Consider the following 21,895-nt stretch of genomic DNA (forward strand, 5'->3'; position numbering starts at 1 on the left):
AGATGTCAAATTTAGTTTTATTCATCTCAGCAATTCCAGATGTATTGTGCTTTTATCTCACGCCATATATATTTATATATCGAATTGGATTTTCCAAAATGGTGTAATATTGATGCATTAATGTTTTACTTCAAAACTTTATTTCAATAAACATATAAGTTACATAACGATCTTTAAGATAGAATTAAAAGCCTTCATTAAAGAAAACCCCAATCCATGTTTTTTTTAAGATTTCAATTTAGCATACAAAATGATTAATATGTTTGTTTAATTTAATTTTTATATCCAGTGGTGATAAATTATTAACGTTAGTTAAATTCTGTCTACAAGTACATCTGCTCTGATTAACAATGTTAAAATCGTATTCAAGGCTTATAAAAGTAGGTCAAACTAATTAAGCTATTTAAGCTAATGAAAATTAAGTGAATGGAGTTTATTTTTCTCTCAAAAAGAAAAAAAAACAACAAATAAATGAAATATGAAGATAACGAACGTATTCAATTTCGAAAGTCCAATGAAACGATACAAATTTAGAGCAGAGCAAACACGGACCTCAAAATTTAGAGGTGGGATCAGGTGCCATGGAGGAATGAGCATCCCCTGCTGACCGGTCACACCCACCGTGTGCTCCTTGTCATGATCGGGAAAAACTCCCGAAAAATCTGTAGACATTTCAGTAATGGCCTAACAATTAGTATGAAAAACATCAATCAGCATTTGACTTGATTTGTTTGTTTGTTTGTTGTTTAACGTCCCTCTCGAGAATTTTTCACTCATATGGAGACGCCATCACTTGCCGGTCGAGAGCTACAAATTTTGTCCTATGCTCGGCACTTACGGCCATTGAGCAGTGAGGGATCTTTTTCGTGCCAACACCTACTGCGACCTCGGTTTATACGGTCTCATCCGAAGGACCGGTCTCCACGTCCCACAGTGGGATTCGAACCCGCGAGTTGAAGGCCACAGCAAGTGTTTTCTTCTTCTCATGTAGAAGTTTTTGAATAAATTCTACTTCATATGAATACAAAAATAGGTCTGCTATTGGACTTTTGCGAGAAGCACTGACTTTTACAGTCAACGGCTTACTTTTACACTAGGACAATATACGGAGGCTCTTTTGCGGTATAAATATTTAGCCGAACAATTCATTAAAAGGTAATAATGCGCAGTTTTAAAGCACATATTACGTTGTCTTGGAAGGGAACTGCAACCACCCTATCCTCAGCCCATCCCTTTCCACCTTGACCAACTCCTGTCAATTTTTCCTTTCGAAATGTTTTTTTTTTTCTTCCTTATTTGATTCCTTCAGCAAATGAGATTGAAAGGAGATACTACCCCTACGAATAACATATTTTAAGTTATTCTGCCTTCCATCATCTCTTGTGTTGATTGCATACAGGTAAATCATGTAAGCGCCCCCAACACCATACCTATAACCACTATTTATATTTTCTTATCTATTATCCATTCCGTACCCCCATACATAACGCAAGTTTAAATGTCAAAGTAAGCCGTCGATTGTAAAAGTGCAATAAGGGGGCGCAATTGGTACCCATGGGAATTTCAACAGATTGTTGGAAGACCTGATCTCCAAAAACTACATAGATACAGTCAATCAGAAGCTCAAGCATCTTTTTAATATCAACTTCAGAATGCTTGTGTGTACAATCAGAATGCGTTTTAACAAAATAATTTTACAAATGACCATTGACGAGGTAAGTATATTTACAAGTTCCATTTGTACTGAAAAAAGCAGCTGTCTATGATGTCAAAAAGCTTGGACTTCAATATATCGTGGGGAATGGTTGTACAAAGTGTTGAAAAGTCGTACGTTTTGATGTTATTGATTTTAGTAAGATTTTGTGATTTCAAATTTTCTAAAAGTTCTTTGGAGTTTTTAAGTATCCACATTGATTTACACCACTTGCAATGATCTTTCAAAAGCAAAAAACAAAAAATAAAACAATATGGTAATCAAACTTGGCGTGATTTTATGTCATTATACATTTTTTTTATACATTATTCATTTTTTGCTTATTGAGAACATAATGAATCTCTATTTTCATTGCAAAACCAAAGAAAGAAAGGAAAGAACTTCAAGCATATAATATTGTCCAAAATGCACTACTATCAATTTTAAACTTATAATAATGTGTAAATATTATATAGAAATGCAATTAACTCCTGAATTTGTTATAATATGGAATATTAGTACATTGTTTTTCTTTCATTGTTCAGTTATATAATTGCAGATTTGCGAAATGTCTATTAGGAAAAACCAAAACAAAAAAATCAGAAACTACAAAATAACTTTGTTTTATCTTAAAAGGTAAGTGATGTGCTCTGAAGCAATCACACACGCAAAAAGCATTACTTTGAAAACTAACTCTAAGGTCTGAGCTTTTTCAAACATGTTTCTGGCTGAAAAGTTTGAAGAAAACCCTGACTATACACTAGAAAAAGTCAATTATTATAAAGTACACATCACTAAGAAAACAGATGAAATAAAAAAGGAAGCAAAAATTCCAGATGCTCCCCAATCCTCTCAAGGTTAAAACTATAAAATGATTTTCCTAGAATATGATGACAAATAGCTTTGGTATTTACGTTGCTGTTAATTATCGAGCAAATCATATTTTAAAAAAAGATTGACTGTTTGTATTTATTGTCTGAATATATTATTATTACTGAGAATAATATGTGAACAGTGGTCATTCTCAAAACTTCATTTCAGCAATACAAATTATGAGCAGAGACAACACGGACCTCTTAAAACAGAGTTGGGATCTTGCCGTGGAGGAGTAAACATCCCTGTCGACACGGACCTCTTAAAACAGAGTTGGGATCGTGCCGTAGAGGAGTAAACATCCCTGTCGACAGTTCACAAGGAAATGTTTTTGGACAGTTCAGTGTGAAAATAACGGCCTAACAATTTGTATGAAAGACTTCAGTCAGCTTTGATTTAATGGCAGATTGGAAACAAAGCCATTGTACTGACTATAGAATATGCCATGGCATATGTTGACTTCAAACAAGATAATTGATCCTTGTATCATCAACTTATTTATGAATTGCCTGAATCGTTTAAGATATTGTTTGTACGTTGAACAGAATCAACTTGGAGACAAGAGCTTTATATGCAGGAGATATAAGGAAAGCTGATGATAGAAAAGTCGAAATCAACACTTTTGTCAATAAAGATGAGTTGTCATTTTGGTATCAGTGTTTTCTCTAGTAAAACATCCCAGATATAAAAAAAATTGTCAGACTCTGTGATGTCTTTTATTTTGAGTTCAATGGGATATATCGAATCAAAGCAGGAATGAAACTGAATACTTTTTTATTGATAAAACATCGTCAGTATATCTAAATGTTAAATTAAAGGCTACAAAAGACTTCTTTTTTCATGTAGAAGCTTCTAGATAAATTCTTCATATGAATATATAAACAGGTTTGCTAATAACTTGTATGTTGGAATTCCAACAGATTATTGGAAGACTTGGTCTCCGAAAACTACATGGATATTTCAACGACAAACTTAAGAATTTTTTAATATCAACCTCGGGGTACTTGTGTATAGAATCTTTTTTATTATTTTTTTTTTTTAACAAAATAAGTTTGCAGATGAACAATGACAATATATGTAAACTTACTAGTACCATTTTATTGAAGAAGCAGCTGCGTATGATGTCAAAAATTTTGGTCTTTAATTCATCTTGGGAAATGGATGTATAAAACGTTGATACAAGTTGTACGTTTTGATGATATTGATTTTGGTAAAATTCTGTGAGTTCGAATTTTTAAAATGTTCTTTGGAGCTTTTAAGTATCTGATTATCACCACTTCTCGAATATGTTGTCGTACAGTACTCCTGAGGTTTCTCCTTCACTGCTGTTAATATTTTCGTGAAGAGTAAAGAACGAGGCTTGGTAGAACATTTATTTGGTTGTAAGGATTTGTATGATCTTAAGGAATCCAGTATAGATATGGTAATTCTAATTCGCTTCGTTGTTGGGAATATTAAAAATATTTAAAACTGACAACATATGATTTTGAAGAATTTCTTTCCTAGAAAAAGAACTATGACTATAAGATGGATTACCACTTAGAATTATTCCAAGTTCCTCTAAAATGCAATTGTAATAATGAGCCTTACATACAAGGGCTATGTTGTTACCAGCTTTGAATCAAATATTTACTTTAGTAAGTATGACTCAAAAATATGAGAAATGTATCAAAACATTTTTGCAATTGTTCATTTAAAAAACATTCATTTCTTCTGTAGATTTTGTTTATTCATCAACGTAAAGGAACATATTATGTTATCATCTTGTCGAGTTGTAGTGCACATATCTCAATGCACAAAATGTAAAAATGTCCAAACAAACCAAATTAGAATAACATTAGATTTCATGAAGTTAGCTATTTCCAAAATATTTGAGACAACTTTCTTGAACATCACAGACAAAAAGAATCATAACTCTAGATTAAGATTTCTTCGTCAGGTTACACATTTGACTCTCTGTGGTTCCATTTACTTTGGATTGGAGCACTGCAATATAAGAAAAGCGGCAATGTGTTCCGGATTTCATTGCCAATTCACGTCTTAAAACAATTAACCAATCTTTTGAATACAAAAGCACAAGTTTGCCTGCTTAAATTCTAAACATATAAAATCTAATAATGTTGCCTGCACTTTAACTTTATTCTTGGGAGAAAAAAAGTCACAAAAATCTAACAGTTCTGACATAAATCATTTAACTTCAGTTTTCATTTTGATTTAACTCTCTACTTCTAGGCATGTTGTGTTTTATAGCCTACTATGATAGCTGATGCCACACACGTTCATTGTTTTGAATAATGTTTAACATGAAGGTTCCTTTATATCTTTGTCTGCTACAGTATGGCTTTATGGCTTCCACTCGTTTTGCTAACACTTGCTCATATATCTAAATTTGATCAAATGCTTTAATTTGTTTTATCAATAATTATTATGCTTCTCTCCAGTTGTTAACACCTGTACGCACATTATCATGGCTGTTTATCAAGTAATAATTTGAATACATAAATGTACCTGATTTCGCCGGAAGAATGACTAAAGTAATTATGCATGCTTTAAAATATATTGTTTTTCGACATTCCTGATTTTTAATTTCACTAAAAATTGTATCTTAAAAATTTGCAAAAGTAAAAGATGTATTACCCATTCTTGTATTATTAAGGACTTTCTAAGCAAAGAGGAAATTATGCCAAAATAGACTAGTAATGATTTTAATAAAAATATTATTATAATATCATTGAATTCTATCCTTGAATACTTTCTCATATTTATCCATCTTTTTCTTGCATAAAACTTCAGTCACTAGGTCATTGATTCCACAGCTTAAGAAAGAGTTACAGTTTAGTCTAAATAAGTTTCAGTTTTAATGTCCCTAGAATTGTAGCTTTTTTAAGAAAATGAATTTGAACAGATTTGATATGTGTATCATCAACAAAGTAATGAGAAAGGAATATAAAGCAGGTTGATAGGAAAAAAGAGAAGTACATGCAATTTAAGCAACAACAAAAACTCAACAAATTAACACTGTGTGAAGGCTATTGCGTAGAGTAAGTAATGTACACGATATTACTGTATAAACGTATATTATGTTTGGCTGTGTAATCTTTTTTAGCGCCTTTGGCGGAAAGCAACGTCCGCTAATTCAAGTACAACACTAAATGTCTCGCACATATACAAATAAATAAGAACATTAAGAAATGCGCTAATCTTGCTCAAAAATTAATTTCCGTCAAATATCGTACACGTTAAATATAATATCTTTACAGTATCTATGAAGGAAGGATTTGCAAGAATCCACTTTTCCTTCACCTCATATCTTCACTTCCTTCCATGCGTCCGCTTGCACTTAAGGCCCCAAAATCCACATTGTCCAAATGTATCTGATTTTGAGGTAGTCACTCAGCTTATCAACTTTATATTTGGTCATACTTATATATTTCAAAATTACTGATATATGCATTATATTGATAAAAATAGGGATTATTTTGGAATTACGGGAATGAAAATTCAAGAGAAAGGGTTGTTGATGACCAGATAGATGTGTGTTCATTGATTAAAATGTTGATGATATTACGGGGAGGAGCACTCCTTTTAAAAGTTTTAAAATGACGTTTTGAAAGAAATGTACATCTTTATCCATCTTACTCACCGGATCAGAAACAGAAAGATTCAAGTAAAAAATGATAGAAAATGATGTTTGGAAATTTTATTTTATTACGAAAATTATTTTATTTTATTTATAATTAACCAACTTTTTAATTCATAAGTTAATTCTAACCATGGAATAAAATGTTAAGGATTAAAAATATTTCAATTATTTTTTTTTATGTATTTATATGGCAAAAAAGTAAATTTACAATTTGTCAACCGCCTTCCAATGGCTGAAATCAAGCTATAAAACAATAAAACTGCACAAATATACAAAGAAAGTATTTAAACAGATTATAAATGCATAAAATAATGTAACGTAACTATCCTTAGGGAGTGAACTCTCGAGGAGAAATAGGGAGGAGATGTATGTGTACATGTGATTGTAAATTGGTACTTATTGTCCACCCATATCAATGTTGATTTAAGGTACACCCAAAATCCTACATCTATAAATCTAAACCTGAACAGGCAAAGTAGAATTATAAACTTTAAAAGACCAGCTGTTTTTTCTGTCTTTATCAGAGCAGGATGTCATCGGCTGGAATATTTTTAATTATTTATCTCTCTTTACGTATGTATGGCGTCTTTTTTTTATATCTATATAATTCTTGCGATCCTTCAAACGTTACACTGTGTTTTTCTTCAATACTCAATTACTTGCCATAATTTGGATAACTTACCATATGGAGAATGTTTTATAGTCAGTTCTATTCAATTCTCAAGTAATAAAAATGCATATACACAACACAATCCAAAAAGACGAAATTCTTTGATATTTTGTATTTTCATCTTATTGATAGCAGAAATAATCAAATCTCAAAAATATAATTGTTTCAGTAACAATTCTTACATCTTCAAGAGGGGATCCATGTGAAGAGTATTTATCCCTACCAAATCCTTACGATCGCTACCTCACAAACAACATAAGTGGATCAGCTGTGAGCATCTTACATGACAGGCATATTGAAGAAGGCTGGTACAGGGCGGGGTACGCTATGGACATGCCGACGACGCCCCCGTCCTCCCATCTCCACTGTGGTACAACGTTCCCCGCATGGATGAACGGTAAGAGAGATAATTTCTTTGATAAAAAATACATAGATCAAGTTTTATACAATGGAAATAATCACAATTCTCTAAAAGTGAGCAATTTTGGATTAGGCAACTGAGCTTTTTCAGAAAAATAATCTAATTTCTTTCTTCAAATGCAATATCAGCTTTAAGAAGAAAAAATCTTACAGGGAAATATCAAATCTAAGTACCATATTCTTTACGATAAATCCATAAAAAGTGTTAACTACTGATTTAAGGAAGCATTCCAAACACAACTGATGGAGAGGCAGAAAGAAGGGTATGTTTTCTGGGTCACATTCAGGGAAACTTCTGTATTCATCATATTGATATAAAAGTAAAGAACTGTGGAGTATACAGGGTGTACCGTCTTCCTCCCACACAGAGCAATGACGAAGCTTACTGCTTTGGTGAGTACAAACATAATATACTGTTTCAATAAACAAAAATATTTGCTTTGTCAATTTTATATGTATATTTGGTATAGAAACTTAAAGTGCGAAGTGATTATGCACGACTGATTTTCAATAGTTTTCAAAATGAACAAATGTCAAAAATATCATTTCTAGGGAAAGAAAGGACCGGTATGTATGTTAAAAATGTTTAATTTAATATCGAGATATTATTAAAATGAAGAAAAGTTATAAAACTTGTAAACCAACAAATAAAATAAAAAATAAAACATATCGTCAAAATTCCATTAGTAGTTATATTTATAATCAAGCCAAATTCAGTTTCTTATAAAGTAAGCCATATTAACAATTCGAAACATAATTTACAGATATTGAAAACGACAATAGTTCTTTCTCTGTCACAACATCATCTGTTACTGATGACGTCACAAGTATACCTGAACTGGACCCTTGCTATAATTATTCTCCTCTTCCTAATGCGTATGACCGTTACTATTTAAATGTTCTAAATGGATCCACGGGAGCCCACATTCATGACCGTCATCTGGAGGAGGGTTGGTACCGGGCAGGACATTCACTGGACATGCCAAATATCCCACCGTCTCTTCTCCACTGTGGAACAATATTCCCTGTCTGGATCGATGGTAAGTTATAGAATGCAGCCTCTGTATTATAGAGTAATAATGATTCTATTTGTATCCATAGAATATTGATTTTTTAATCGTATAACATAACTATATTTTGTATCACTTGACTAATTAGCTTGATTTGTAATTAACTAGTCAATAATATGTGGTTCTTAGTCTATTTTTGTCATTTATGCCCAGAATTTACTTGTTACATGTATAAGATTATGTTACATAAATTTGGTTAAGAGTTATATATTTATCAGTTTTCAAAAAAGGACATTTTTACATGATGAAGTCTTTCTTATTCATTACATGAAGACAAATTTTGTGAATATAGATATCAATATTCTCATGTATTCATATCGATGAAAAATAATGGTACATTTATATAATATCCGAATTCATCTCAATCAAACACATATATAATTACTTAAATTAATAATTTAATTTCTAACAAGGCTAATTTAAATGACTTAATGATTATTTATGTTGTAATCAGGAGAGATTCCTGACACTGATGATGGTATAGCAGAAAGGAAAGTTTGTTTTCTGGGGCACGTGGTAGGTAACTTCTGCGTCCATCACTTGCAAATATTTGTGAAAAACTGTGGCGTCTACAGAGTGTACTATTTATACCCAACACCAAGTAACGACGAAGCCTACTGTTTTGGTATGTTGTTATTTACATATTGTTTGTTTTGTTGATTATCCTTTATTATGACTGGTTTTGTATCTATTATTTGATATCTTCACATATTTTTTTTTTCAGGAATGGATAGAACAGGTTGGTTAACTCTCATATTTAATGAAAAGTTTGACATGTATTTAAGAAAGAAAAAACAATGGTTTTAATATGCCTTGAATGTTACTGATATGATATATAAACAAAATCTTGAATAATCTTTTAGAATTTATTTTGTTTTTGTAAGTTGTTATTAGTAAAAATATGTATGAGAAATATTTTAAAAACTACTCACTGATCATACTGGCATACAAATACCATATCTAAAGTTTCGTTTACAATTATCTGGCATGAAATAAGACTTTAAATTAATTAAATGATTAAATCAAATTTTATGCAAATGTCCTGTAGAATGTAAAATATATTTTTTGGGGATTTTTTTAATCAGAATCTACCCCGGTCTCCGTTAAATCAACCACACCACATACTACTTTACACACGACTGATAACAGCCATGACGTGAATTCAACCCTGCCAATACCTCAAGAAACAATTACTACAGACGATTCAGAATTAGATCTAACGACCTCAGATTATTATACAACTGCAGATTTTGGAACTTCTGTGTCCAATATCACATTGTCAACTCAAAGTACCCAACAGTTTACAACTAGTAGTAAACCCCACACAACACCCCAGACTGACCCTTGTTCTAGCTATTCAATCCTTCCAAATTACGGAGACCGCTTTATAGAGAACGTTGTCAGTGAAAATAGTTCTTTCATTGACGATAAGGACCTACCAGAACAATGGTACCGCGCTGGTAACCTGGATATTCCTATACGTAGGCCGAACCTCTACCACTGTGGAACTATGTATCCAGGATATCTGACTGGTAATAAACATATGCAATCATTACTAACTTGGAGAAAAACTTTTGACATTTTTCATAAACGGGTTTATTACCTTTGTAAATAACTGCAATTGTTGTATAATGTAATTTTCATAATTTTTAGAATATGTTCTTAATACTCCGAATAGTATTCCTTAAGCTTGAACTTCATCCATATTCTTAAAACAAACACTGTAGGTTCCATACCAAATGTAACAGCTGGAATTGTGAGAAGAACTGTATGTTTCTATGGTGGTGACGATAACTGGTGTCATCAAACTGTTTTGATAAACGTGAAAAATTGTGGCACTTATCGTGTTTATTTTTTGAAATCAACTCATATTAAAAGCTCAGGATATTGTTTTGGTAAGTGAATTCATAAATCAAGTATGATTCAAAATTACTCGATGTTACATGTCATTTACAGGAACAAATATTTATGGGACACAAAATTTTGGGAAAATAAATACTAGTATTTTGAAAATGCTTTTCATTAAATATTGTCAGATGAAAAAAAGTTCATGCTTTCCAAACACAGTATAAAGAAATAATTTAAACAATATAATATTAGGGTCCATCCCGCCTACCAATGTCACCACTACAACATTCTCTACCACCCAAACGACGCATGTCAGCAGTGCCACAAATACAACCCTACCAATACCTCAACAAACAACTACAGACGAGTTAGAATTGTATCTAACGACCTTAGATCAATACACCAGTACAAAATCTACAATATTTGTGTCCAACGGTACGACGTCTACTCCACAATTGACAACAATTTCAACATCTATTTCTATTATTCATTTCCACCCATGTTAAAGTCATTTAGTCGTTTAGATTGACTGTAATTTGCTTACTGGCGAGTTTTCAGTTATTGTTTATTTATATGATTTTTAAATGCAATCATTTTAAGTTTTAATATTTCTAAAAATAAATGCCTTTTATCATAGGTTATTCCATTTCAAGATTGTTTCACAATATGCCAAGTAATAAAATAATGCATGATCACTTCACAGGGACTGTAATAACAACTAACGCATCAAGCACACCACACCCTACTTTAAAAACTACTGTCATCAACGTCACGAATTCAACCACAGCTATCCCCCAGAAAACAACCACAGAAAGTTCAGGTTCTGTTATCATAACTAACGTCTCAAGCACACAACGACCTACTTTATCAACAACTCATAGCATCAACGTCACGAATTCAACCATAGTTTTACCCAATATAACAACCACAGAATATCCAGATTCTAATCTGACAACCAATGCATCAAGCACATCTTACCCTCCTTCACAATCAACTCCTATCATCAATGATACGAATTCAATAAAACCGACTACCCAAGAATCAACTACAGAAAATTCAGGTAACTTATGTGACCTTTAAGCATTTCAGATTTCCTGTGTTCTGTACTTCCATGTGACCTTACTTTCATACATGTATTTTAAAAAAGATTAAGGTGAAAATATTAAATTGACTTCCTTCCTTCCAGATAACAATGTCCCCACAACGTCAAAACCGATTACAACAAGTCAAACGAGTTCACAACAGACTACAGAAACCACAAATGGCAACACAACACAGACGCCAACATCAACTACAATGCAGCAAACAACAAATAAATCTACCACTACGGGGTCACCTATCCTAACTTCATCATACTCTTCCATGAAACCAACAAGTACAAACTGGACAGAATCTACTAACAGGCCTTCACCAACACCAACAGCTTTTACAACACCTGAAACCATGGATCCATGTATCTATTATACAAACTTAACAGATATCGAAAAGAGATTTCATACCAATCGAATTCAAGCAAATTCAACTTCCAGTCTCTCTGATCATTTGCTTGTCTATGGGTGGTATGGAACTGGGGGACATGGTTTATTAACTTCGAGTGCCATTAGATATCACTGTGGGACTTTCAATCCTATCTGGATAAATGGTTAGTTTTTCTTGTGTGACTTTTTCCCTTTTCGCTTTACAATAATGTTTCTGGATATCTATCAAACACCTCTTAAAGAAACTGCTGGTTGAAAAGTTTACATATATGAATGTAATTTTTATGAAACATTATGCAGGCAATATACCTCCGGTAGAAGGCGGTGTGGTGGATCGGACAGCATGTATTGTTACTGATACGAACTGTGGAATAACCATTTCCATTAAGATTCGTAACTGTGGAACACATCGTGTTTATCAACTTCGACCTACTGTTGTTTTCAGTGCATACTGTATTTATGGTACGTGGATGTGAAATAAAAAAAAAAAATAGAGAATAGTACATACTGAAATCCATATCATATGTCATATCAGCCCGAGTGGCCCCATATCAGCTCGAGAGCCGAAGGCCCAGGGCTGATATGACATATGATATGGATTTTTTATGTAGTGTTCTATTTATCATATATTTAAAATACTTAATATGCGAGTTCACATAAAGTCGTTGAAGAATCTTTCGTGCATGTTGATGACCTTTTTCTTTAAAATTTAATAGAGCCAATTTTAGGTTATTGAAAAAATTAAGACCACAAATGTTATTAAAGAATTATTTTACATGTATATTTAAATAAAATCAAGTAATTTAACTTTTAAACTTTATACAAACGTTACTTCCGGTTTGATATGGATTTTTGCACGCCGGTCCGATACGTTATATGGATTTTCGGACCGGTACTTGATATGGGGTATTGTGACGTCACCCGTATCGCACAGTGCACAATCGGTGTATTTACTACTAAGTATATGATAAATATTGTTATATTTCTTGAAAAAGATAACTGATCAGAAAGTGGCATTTTGTAACTTGTTTGGCTACTAAAATTTCCTGCGATCTGTACTTAATTGTATTCTCCCTCTTAAATATAATTCTTGTTTTAAAAGTCAACATGAAAGTATTAAGATGGCTTCCTTTCTTCCAGATTACAATGTCCCCACATCGACAAAACCGATTACAACAAGTCAAATGAGTTCACAACAGACTACAGGAACTACACATGGCAACACAACACAGATGCCAACATCAACTACAATGCAGCAAACAACAACAAATCAGTCTACCACTACGGGGTCACCTATCCTAACTTCATCATACTCTTCCATGAAACCAACAAGTACAAACTGGACAGAATCTACTAACAGGCCTTCATCAACACCAACAGCTCTTACAACACCTGAAACCATGGATCCATGTATCTATTATACAAACTTAACAGATATCGAAAAGAGATTTCATACCAATCGAATTCAAGCAAATTCAACTTCCAGTCTCTCTGATCATTTGCTTGTCTATGGGTGGTATGGAACTGGGGGACATGATTTATTAACTTCGAGTGCCATTAGATATCACTGTGGGACTTTCAATCCTATCTGGATAAATGGTTAGTTTTTCTTGTGTGACTTTTTCCCTTTTCGCTTTACAATAATGTTTCTGGATATCTATCAAACACCTCTTAAAGAAACTGCTGGTTGAAAAGTTTACATATATGAATGTAATTTTTATGAAACATTATGCAGGCAATATACCTCCGGTAGAAGGCGGTGTGGTGGATCGGACAGCATGTATTGTTACTGATACGAACTGTGGAATAACCATTTCCATTAAGATTCGTAACTGTGGAACACATCGTGTTTATCAACTTCGACCTACTGTTGTTTTCAGTGCATACTGTATTTATGGTACGTGGATGTGAAATAAAAAAAAAATATAGAGAATAGTACATACTGAAATCCATATCATATGTCATATCAGCCCGAGTGGCCCCATATCAGCTCGAGAGCCGAAGGCCCAGGGCTGATATGACATATGATATGGATTTTTTATGTAGTGTTCTATTTATCATATATTTAAAATACTTAATATGCGAGTTCACATAAAGTCGTGAATCTTTCGTGCATGTTGATGACCTTTTTCTTTAAAATTTAATAGAGCCAATTTTAGGTTATTGAAAAAATTAAGACCACAAATGTTATTAAAGAATTATTTTACATGTATATTTAAATAAAATCAAGTAATTTAACTTTTAAACTTTATACAAACGTTACTTCCGGTTTGATATGGATTTTTGCACGCCGGTCCGATACGTTATATGGATTTTCGGACCGGTACTTGATATGGGGTATTGTGACGTCACCCGTATCGCACAGTGCACAATCGGTGTATTTACTACTGAGTATATGATAAATATTGTTATATTTCTTGAAAAAGACAACTGATCAGAAAGTGGCATTTTGTAACTTGTTTGGCTACTAAAATTTCCTGCGATCTGTACTTAATTGTATTCTCCCTCTCAAATATAATTCTTGTTTTAAAAGTCAACATGAAAGTATTAAGATGGCTTCCTTTCTTCCAGATTACAATGTCCCCACATCGACAAAACCGATTACAACAAGTCAAATGAGTTCACAACAGACTACAGGAACTACACATGGCAACACAACACAGATGCCAACATCAACTACAATGCAGCAAACAACAACAAATCAGTCTACCACTACGGGGTCACCTATCCTAACTTCATCATACTCTTCCATGAAACCAACAAGTACAAACTGGACAGAATCTACTAACAGGCCTTCATCAACACCAACAGCTCTTACAACACCTGAAACCATGGATCCATGTATCTATTATACAAACTTAACAGATATCGAAAAGAGATTTCATACCAATCGAATTCAAGCAAATTCAACTTCCAGTCTCTCTGATCATTTGCTTGTCTATGGGTGGTATGGAACTGGGGGACATGATTTATTAACTTCGAGTGCCATTAGATATCACTGTGGGACTTTCAATCCTATCTGGATAAATGGTTAGTTTTTCTTGTGTGACTTTTTCCCTTTTCGCTTTACAATAATGTTTCTGGATATCTATCAAACACCTCTTAAAGAAACTGCTGGTTGAAATGTTTACATATATGAATGTATTTTTTATGAAACATTATGCAGGCAATATACCTCCGGTAGAAGGCGGTGTGGTGGATCGGACAGCATGTATTGTTACTGATACGAACTGTGGAATAACCATTTCCATTAAGATTCGTAACTGTGGAACACATCGTGTTTATCAACTTCGACCTACTGTTGTTTTCAGTGCATACTGTATTTATGGTACGTGGATGTGAAATAAAAAAAAAATAGAGAATAGTACATACTGAAATCCATATCATATGTCATATCAGCCCGAGTGGCCCCATATCAGCTCGAGAGCCGAAGGCCCAGGGCTGATATGACATATGATATGGATTTTTTATGTAGTGTTCTATTTATCATATATTTAAAATACTTAATATGCGAGTTCACATAAAGTCGTGAATCTTTCGTGCATGTTGATGACCTTTTTCTTTAAAATTTAATAGAGCCAATTTTAGGTTATTGAAAAAATTAAGACCACAAATGTTATTAAAGAATTATTTTACATGTATATTTAAATAAAATCAAGTAATTTAACTTTTAAACTTTATACAAACGTTACTTCCGGTTTGATATGGATTTTTGCACGCCGGTCCGATACGTTATATGGATTTTCGGACCGGTCCTTGATATGGGGTATTGTGACGTCACCCGTATCGCACAGTGCACAATCGGTGTATTTACTACTAAGTATATGATAAATATTGTTATATTTCTTGAAAAAGACAACTGATCAGAAAGTGGCATTTTGTAACTTGTTTGGCTACTAAAATTTCCTGCGATCTGTACTTAATTGTATTCTCCCTCTTAAATATAATTCTTGTTTTAAAAGTCAACATGAAAGTATTAAGATGGCTTCCTTTCTTCCAGATTACAATGTCCCCACATCGACAAAACCGATTACAACAAGTCAAATGAGTTCACAACAGACTACAGGAACTACACATGGCAACACAACACAGATGCCAACATCAACTACAATGCAGCAAACAACAACAAATCAGTCTACCACTACGGGGTCACCTATCCTAACTTCATCATACTCTTCCATGAAACCAACAAGTACAAACTGGACAGAATCTACTAACAGGTCTTCATCAACACCAACAGCTCTTACAACACCTGAAACCATGGATCCATGTATCTATTATACAAACTTAACAGATATCGAAAAGAGATTTCATACCAATCGAATTCAAGCAAATTCAACTTCCAGTCTCTCTGATCATTTGCTTGTCTATGGGTGGTATGGAACTGGGGGACATGATTTATTAACTTCGAGTGCCATTAGATATCACTGTGGGACTTTCAATCCTATCTGGATAAATGGTTAGTTTTTCTTGTGTGACTTTTTCCCTTTTCGCTTTACAATAATGTTTCTGGATATCTATCAAACACCTCTTAAAGAAACTGCTGGTTGAAAAGTTTACATATATGAATGTAATTTTTATGAAACATTATGCAGGCAATATACCTCCGGTAGAAGGCGGTGTGGTGGATCGGACAGCATGTATTGTTACTGATACGAACTGTGGAATAACCATTTCCATTAAGATTCGTAACTGTGGAACACATCGTGTTTATCAACTTCGACCTACTGTTGTTTTCAGTGCATACTGTATTTATGGTACGTGGATGTGAAATAAAAAAAAAATATAGAGAATAGTACATACTGAAATCCATATCATATGTCATATCAGCCCGAGTGGCCCCATATCAGCTCGAGAGCCGAAGGCCCAGGGCTGATATGACATATGATATGGATTTTTTATGTAGTGTTCTATTTATCATATATTTAAAATACTTAATATGCGAGTTCACATAAAGTCGTGAATCTTTCGTGCATGTTGATGACCTTTTTCTTTAAAATTTAATAGAGCCAATTTTAGGTTATTGAAAAAATTAAGACCACAAATGTTATTAAAGAATTATTTTACATGTATATTTAAATAAAATCAAGTAATTTAACTTTTAAACTTTATACAAACGTTACTTCCGGTTTGATATGGATTTTTGCACGCCGGTCCGATACGTTATATGGATTTTCGGACCGGTCCTTGATATGGGGTATTGTGACGTCACCCGTATCGCACAGTGCACAATCGGTGTATTTACTACTAAGTATATGATAAATATTGTTATATTTCTTGAAAAAGATAACTGATCAGAAAGTGGCATTTTGTAACTTGTTTGGCTACTAAAATTTCCTGCGATCTGTACTTAATTGTATTCTCCCTCTTAAATATAATTCTTGTTTTAAAAGTCAACATGAAAGTATTAAGATGGCTTCCTTTCTTCCAGATTACAATGTCCCCACATCGACAAAACCGATTACAACAAGTCAAATGAGTTCACAACAGACTACAGGAACTACACATGGCAACACAACACAGATGCCAACATCAACTACAATGCAGCAAACAACAACAAATCAGTCTACCACTACGGGGTCACCTATCCTAACTTCATCATACTCTTCCATGAAACCAACAAGTACAAACTGGACAGAATCTACTAACAGGCCTTCATCAACACCAACAGCTCTTACAACACCTGAAACCATGGATCCATGTATCTATTATACAAACTTAACAGATATCGAAAAGAGATTTCATACCAATCGAATTCAAGCAAATTCAACTTCCAGTCTCTCTGATCATTTGCTTGTCTATGGGTGGTATGGAACTGGGGGACATGATTTATTAACTTCGAGTGCCATTAGATATCACTGTGGGACTTTCAATCCTATCTGGATAAATGGTTAGTTTTTCTTGTGTGACTTTTTCCCTTTTCGCTTTACAATAATGTTTCTGGATATCTATCAAACACCTCTTAAAGAAACTGCTGGTTGAAAAGTTTACATATATGAATGTAATTTTTATGAAACATTATGCAGGCAATATACCTCCGGTAGAAGGCGGTGTGGTGGATCGGACAGCATGTATTGTTACTGATACGAACTGTGGAATAACCATTTCCATTAAGATTCGTAACTGTGGAACACATCGTGTTTATCAACTTCGACCTACTGTCGTTTTCAGTGCATACTGTATTTATGGTACGTGGATGTGAAATAAAAAAAAAATATAGAGAATAGTACATACTGAAATCCATATCATATGTCATATCAGCCCGAGTGGCCCCATATCAGCTCGAGAGCCGAAGGCCCAGGGCTGATATGACATATGATATGGATTTTTTATGTAGTGTTCTATTTATCATATATTTAAAATACTTAATATGCGAGTTCACATAAAGTCGTGAATCTTTCGTGCATGTTGATGACCTTTTTCTTTAAAATTTAATAGAGCCAATTTTAGGTTATTGAAAAAATTAAGACCACAAATGTTATTAAAGAATTATTTTACATGTATATTTAAATAAAATCAAGTAATTTAACTTTTAAACTTTATACAAACGTTACTTCCGGTTTGATATGGATTTTTGCACGCCGGTCCGATACGTTATATGGATTTTCGGACCGGTACTTGATATGGGGTATTGTGACGTCACCCGTATCGCACAGTGCACAATCGGTGTATTTACTACTAAGTATATGATAAATATTGTTATATTTCTTGAAAAAGACAACTGATCAGAAAGTGGCATTTTGTAACTTGTTTGGCTACTAAAATTTCCTGCGATCTGTACTTAATTGTATTCTCCCTCTCAAATATAATTCTTGTTTTAAAAGTCAACATGAAAGTATTAAGATGGCTTCCTTTCTTCCAGATTACAATGTCCCCACATCGACAAAACCGATTACAACAAGTCAAATGAGTTCACAACAGACTACAGGAACTACACATGGCAACACAACACAGATGCCAACATCAACTACAATGCAGCAAACAACAACAAATCAGTCTACCACTACGGGGTCACCTATCCTAACTTCATCATACTCTTCCATGAAACCAACAAGTACAAACTGGACAGAATCTACTAACAGGCCTTCATCAACACCAACAGCTCTTACAACACCTGAAACCATGGATCCATGTATCTATTATACAAACTTAACAGATATCGAAAAGAGATTTCATACCAATCGAATTCAAGCAAATTCAACTTCCAGTCTCTCTGATCATTTGCTTGTCTATGGGTGGTATGGAACTGGGGGACATGATTTATTAACTTCGAGTGCCATTAGATATCACTGTGGGACTTTCAATCCTATCTGGATAAATGGTTAGTTTTTCTTGTGTGACTTTTTCCCTTTTCGCTTTACAATAATGTTTCTGGATATCTATCAAACACCTCTTAAAGAAACTGCTGGTTGAAATGTTTACATATATGAATGTATTTTTTATGAAACATTATGCAGGCAATATACCTCCGGTAGAAGGCGGTGTGGTGGATCGGACAGCATGTATTGTTACTGATACGAACTGTGGAATAACCATTTCCATTAAGATTCGTAACTGTGGAACACATCGTGTTTATCAACTTCGACCTACTGTTGTTTTCAGTGCATACTGTATTTATGGTACGTGGATGTGAAATAAAAAAAAAATAGAGAATAGTACATACTGAAATCCATATCATATGTCATATCAGCCCGAGTGGCCCCATATCAGCTCGAGAGCCGAAGGCCCAGGGCTGATATGACATATGATATGGATTTTTTATGTAGTGTTCTATTTATCATATATTTAAAATACTTAATATGCGAGTTCACATAAAGTCGTGAATCTTTCGTGCATGTTGATGACCTTTTTCTTTAAAATTTAATAGAGCCAATTTTAGGTTATTGAAAAAATTAAGACCACAAATGTTATTAAAGAATTATTTTACATGTATATTTAAATAAAATCAAGTAATTTAACTTTTAAACTTTATACAAACGTTACTTCCGGTTTGATATGGATTTTTGCACGCCGGTCCGATACGTTATATGGATTTTCGGACCGGTACTTGATATGGGGTATTGTGACGTCACCCGTATCGCACAGTGCACAATCGGTGTATTTACTACTAAGTATATGATAAATATTGTTATATTTCTTGAAAAAGACAACTGATCAGAAAGTGGCATTTTGTAACTTGTTTGGCTACTAAAATTTCCTGCGATCTGTACTTAATTGTATTCTCCCTCTCAAATATAATTCTTGTTTTAAAAGTCAACATGAAAGTATTAAGATGGCTTCCTTTCTTCCAGATTACAATGTCCCCACATCGACAAAACCGATTACAACAAGTCAAATGAGTTCACAACAGACTACAGGAACTACACATGGCAACACAACACAGATGCCAACATCAACTACAATGCAGCAAACAACAACAAATCAGTCTACCACTACGGGGTCACCTATCCTAACTTCATCATACTCTTCCATGAAACCAACAAGTACAAACTGGACAGAATCTACTAACAGGCCTTCATCAACACCAACAGCTCTTACAACACCTGAAACCATGGATCCATGTATCTATTATACAAACTTAACAGATATCGAAAAGAGATTTCATACCAATCGAATTCAAGCAAATTCAACTTCCAGTCTCTCTGACCATTTGCTTGTCTATGGATGGTATGGAACTGGGGGACATGATTTATTAACTTCGAGTGCCATGAGATATCACTGTGGGACTTTCAACCCTATCTGGATAAATGGTTAGTTTTTCTTGTGTGACTTTTTCCCTTTTCGCTTTACAATAATGTTTCTGGATATCTATCAAACATCTCTTAAAGAAACTGCTGGTTGAAATGTTTACATATATGAATGTAATTTTTATGAAACATTATGCAGGCAATATACCTCCGGTAGAAGGCGGTGTGGTGGATCGGACAGCATGTATTGTTACTGATACGAACTGTGGAATAACCATTTCCATTAAGATTCGTAACTGTGGAACACACCGTGTTTATCAACTTCAACCTACTGTTGTTTTCAGTGCATACTGTATTTATGGTACGTGGATGTGAAATAAAAAAAAATAGAGAATAGTACATACTGAAATCCATATCATATGTCATATCAGCCCGAGTGGCCCCATATCAGCTCGAGAGCCGAAGGCCCAGGGCTGATATGACAATGATATGGATTTTTTATGTAGTGTTCTATTTATCATATATTTAAGATACTTAATATGCGAATTCACATAAAGTCGTTGAAGAATCTTTCGTGCATGTTGATGACCTTTTTCTTTAAAATTTAATAGAGCCAATTTTAGGTTATTGAAAAAATTAAGACCACAAATGTTATTAAAGAATTATTTTACATGTATATTTAAATAAAATCAAGTAATTTAACTTTTAAACTTTATACAAACGTTACTTCCGGTTTGATATGGATTTTTGCACGCCGGTCCGATACGTTATATGGATTTTCGGACCGGTCCTTGATATGGGGTATTGTGACGTCACCCGTATCGCACAGTGCACAATCGGTGTATTTACTACTAAGTATATGATAAATATTGTTATATTTCTTGAAAAAGATAACTGATCAGAAAGTGGCATTTTGTAACTTGTTTGGCTACTAAAATTTCCTGCGATCTGTACTTAATTGTGTTCTCCCTCTTAAATATAATTCTTGTTTTAAAAGTCAACATGAAAGTATTAAGATGGCTTCCTTTCTTCCAGATTACAATGTCCCCACATCGACAAAACCGATTACAACAAGTCAAATGAGTTCACAACAGACTACAGGAACTACACATGGCAACACAACACAGATGCCAACATCAACTACAATGCAGCAAACAACAACAAATCAGTCTACCACTACGGGGTCACCTATCCTAACTTCATCATACTCTTCCATGAAACCAACAAGTACAAACTGGACAGAATCTACTAACAGGCCTTCATCAACACCAACAGCTCTTACAACACCTGAAACCATGGATCCATGTATCTATTATACAAACTTAACAGATATCGAAAAGAGATTTCATACCAATCGAATTCAAGCAAATTCAACTTCCAGTCTCTCTGACCATTTGCTTGTCTATGGATGGTATGGAACTGGGGGACATGATTTATTAACTTCGAGTGCCATGAGATATCACTGTGGGACTTTCAACCCTATCTGGATAAATGGTTAGTTTTTCTTGTGTGA

At 33.7% G+C, this 21,895-nt stretch overlaps 1 protein-coding gene across 1 annotated transcript in view; it reads left to right on the forward strand.

Moving 5' to 3' along the window:
* The first annotated feature begins 2,411 nt into the window (after positions 1-2,411).
* The window catches only part of LOC133191316 (mucin-2-like), a 30,402-nt gene continuing 10,918 nt past the window's right edge, over positions 2,412-21,895 (forward strand). The window contains exons 1-24 of the mRNA XM_061327064.1: positions 2,412-2,550; positions 7,049-7,276; positions 7,522-7,711; positions 8,062-8,339; positions 8,824-8,994; positions 9,094-9,108; positions 9,455-9,901; positions 10,470-10,652; positions 10,921-11,277; positions 11,404-11,859; positions 11,996-12,157; positions 12,836-13,294; positions 13,431-13,592; positions 14,267-14,725; positions 14,862-15,023; positions 15,696-16,154; positions 16,291-16,452; positions 17,127-17,585; positions 17,722-17,883; positions 18,558-19,016; positions 19,153-19,314; positions 19,987-20,445; positions 20,582-20,743; positions 21,418-21,876. Of these exons, the coding sequence (XP_061183048.1) occupies positions 2,412-2,550; positions 7,049-7,276; positions 7,522-7,711; positions 8,062-8,339; positions 8,824-8,994; positions 9,094-9,108; positions 9,455-9,901; positions 10,470-10,652; positions 10,921-11,277; positions 11,404-11,859; positions 11,996-12,157; positions 12,836-13,294; positions 13,431-13,592; positions 14,267-14,725; positions 14,862-15,023; positions 15,696-16,154; positions 16,291-16,452; positions 17,127-17,585; positions 17,722-17,883; positions 18,558-19,016; positions 19,153-19,314; positions 19,987-20,445; positions 20,582-20,743; positions 21,418-21,876 (6,811 nt within the window). The remainder of the gene's footprint in view (positions 2,551-7,048; positions 7,277-7,521; positions 7,712-8,061; positions 8,340-8,823; positions 8,995-9,093; positions 9,109-9,454; positions 9,902-10,469; positions 10,653-10,920; positions 11,278-11,403; positions 11,860-11,995; positions 12,158-12,835; positions 13,295-13,430; positions 13,593-14,266; positions 14,726-14,861; positions 15,024-15,695; positions 16,155-16,290; positions 16,453-17,126; positions 17,586-17,721; positions 17,884-18,557; positions 19,017-19,152; positions 19,315-19,986; positions 20,446-20,581; positions 20,744-21,417; positions 21,877-21,895) is intronic.

The sequence above is a fragment of the Saccostrea echinata genome, unplaced genomic scaffold, assembly GCF_033153115.1.
Source record: "Saccostrea echinata isolate AGI-Se365-2 ecotype Australia unplaced genomic scaffold, CSIRO_AGI_Sech_v1 ptg000023l, whole genome shotgun sequence".
Lineage (NCBI taxonomy): Eukaryota > Metazoa > Mollusca > Bivalvia > Ostreida > Ostreidae > Saccostrea > Saccostrea echinata.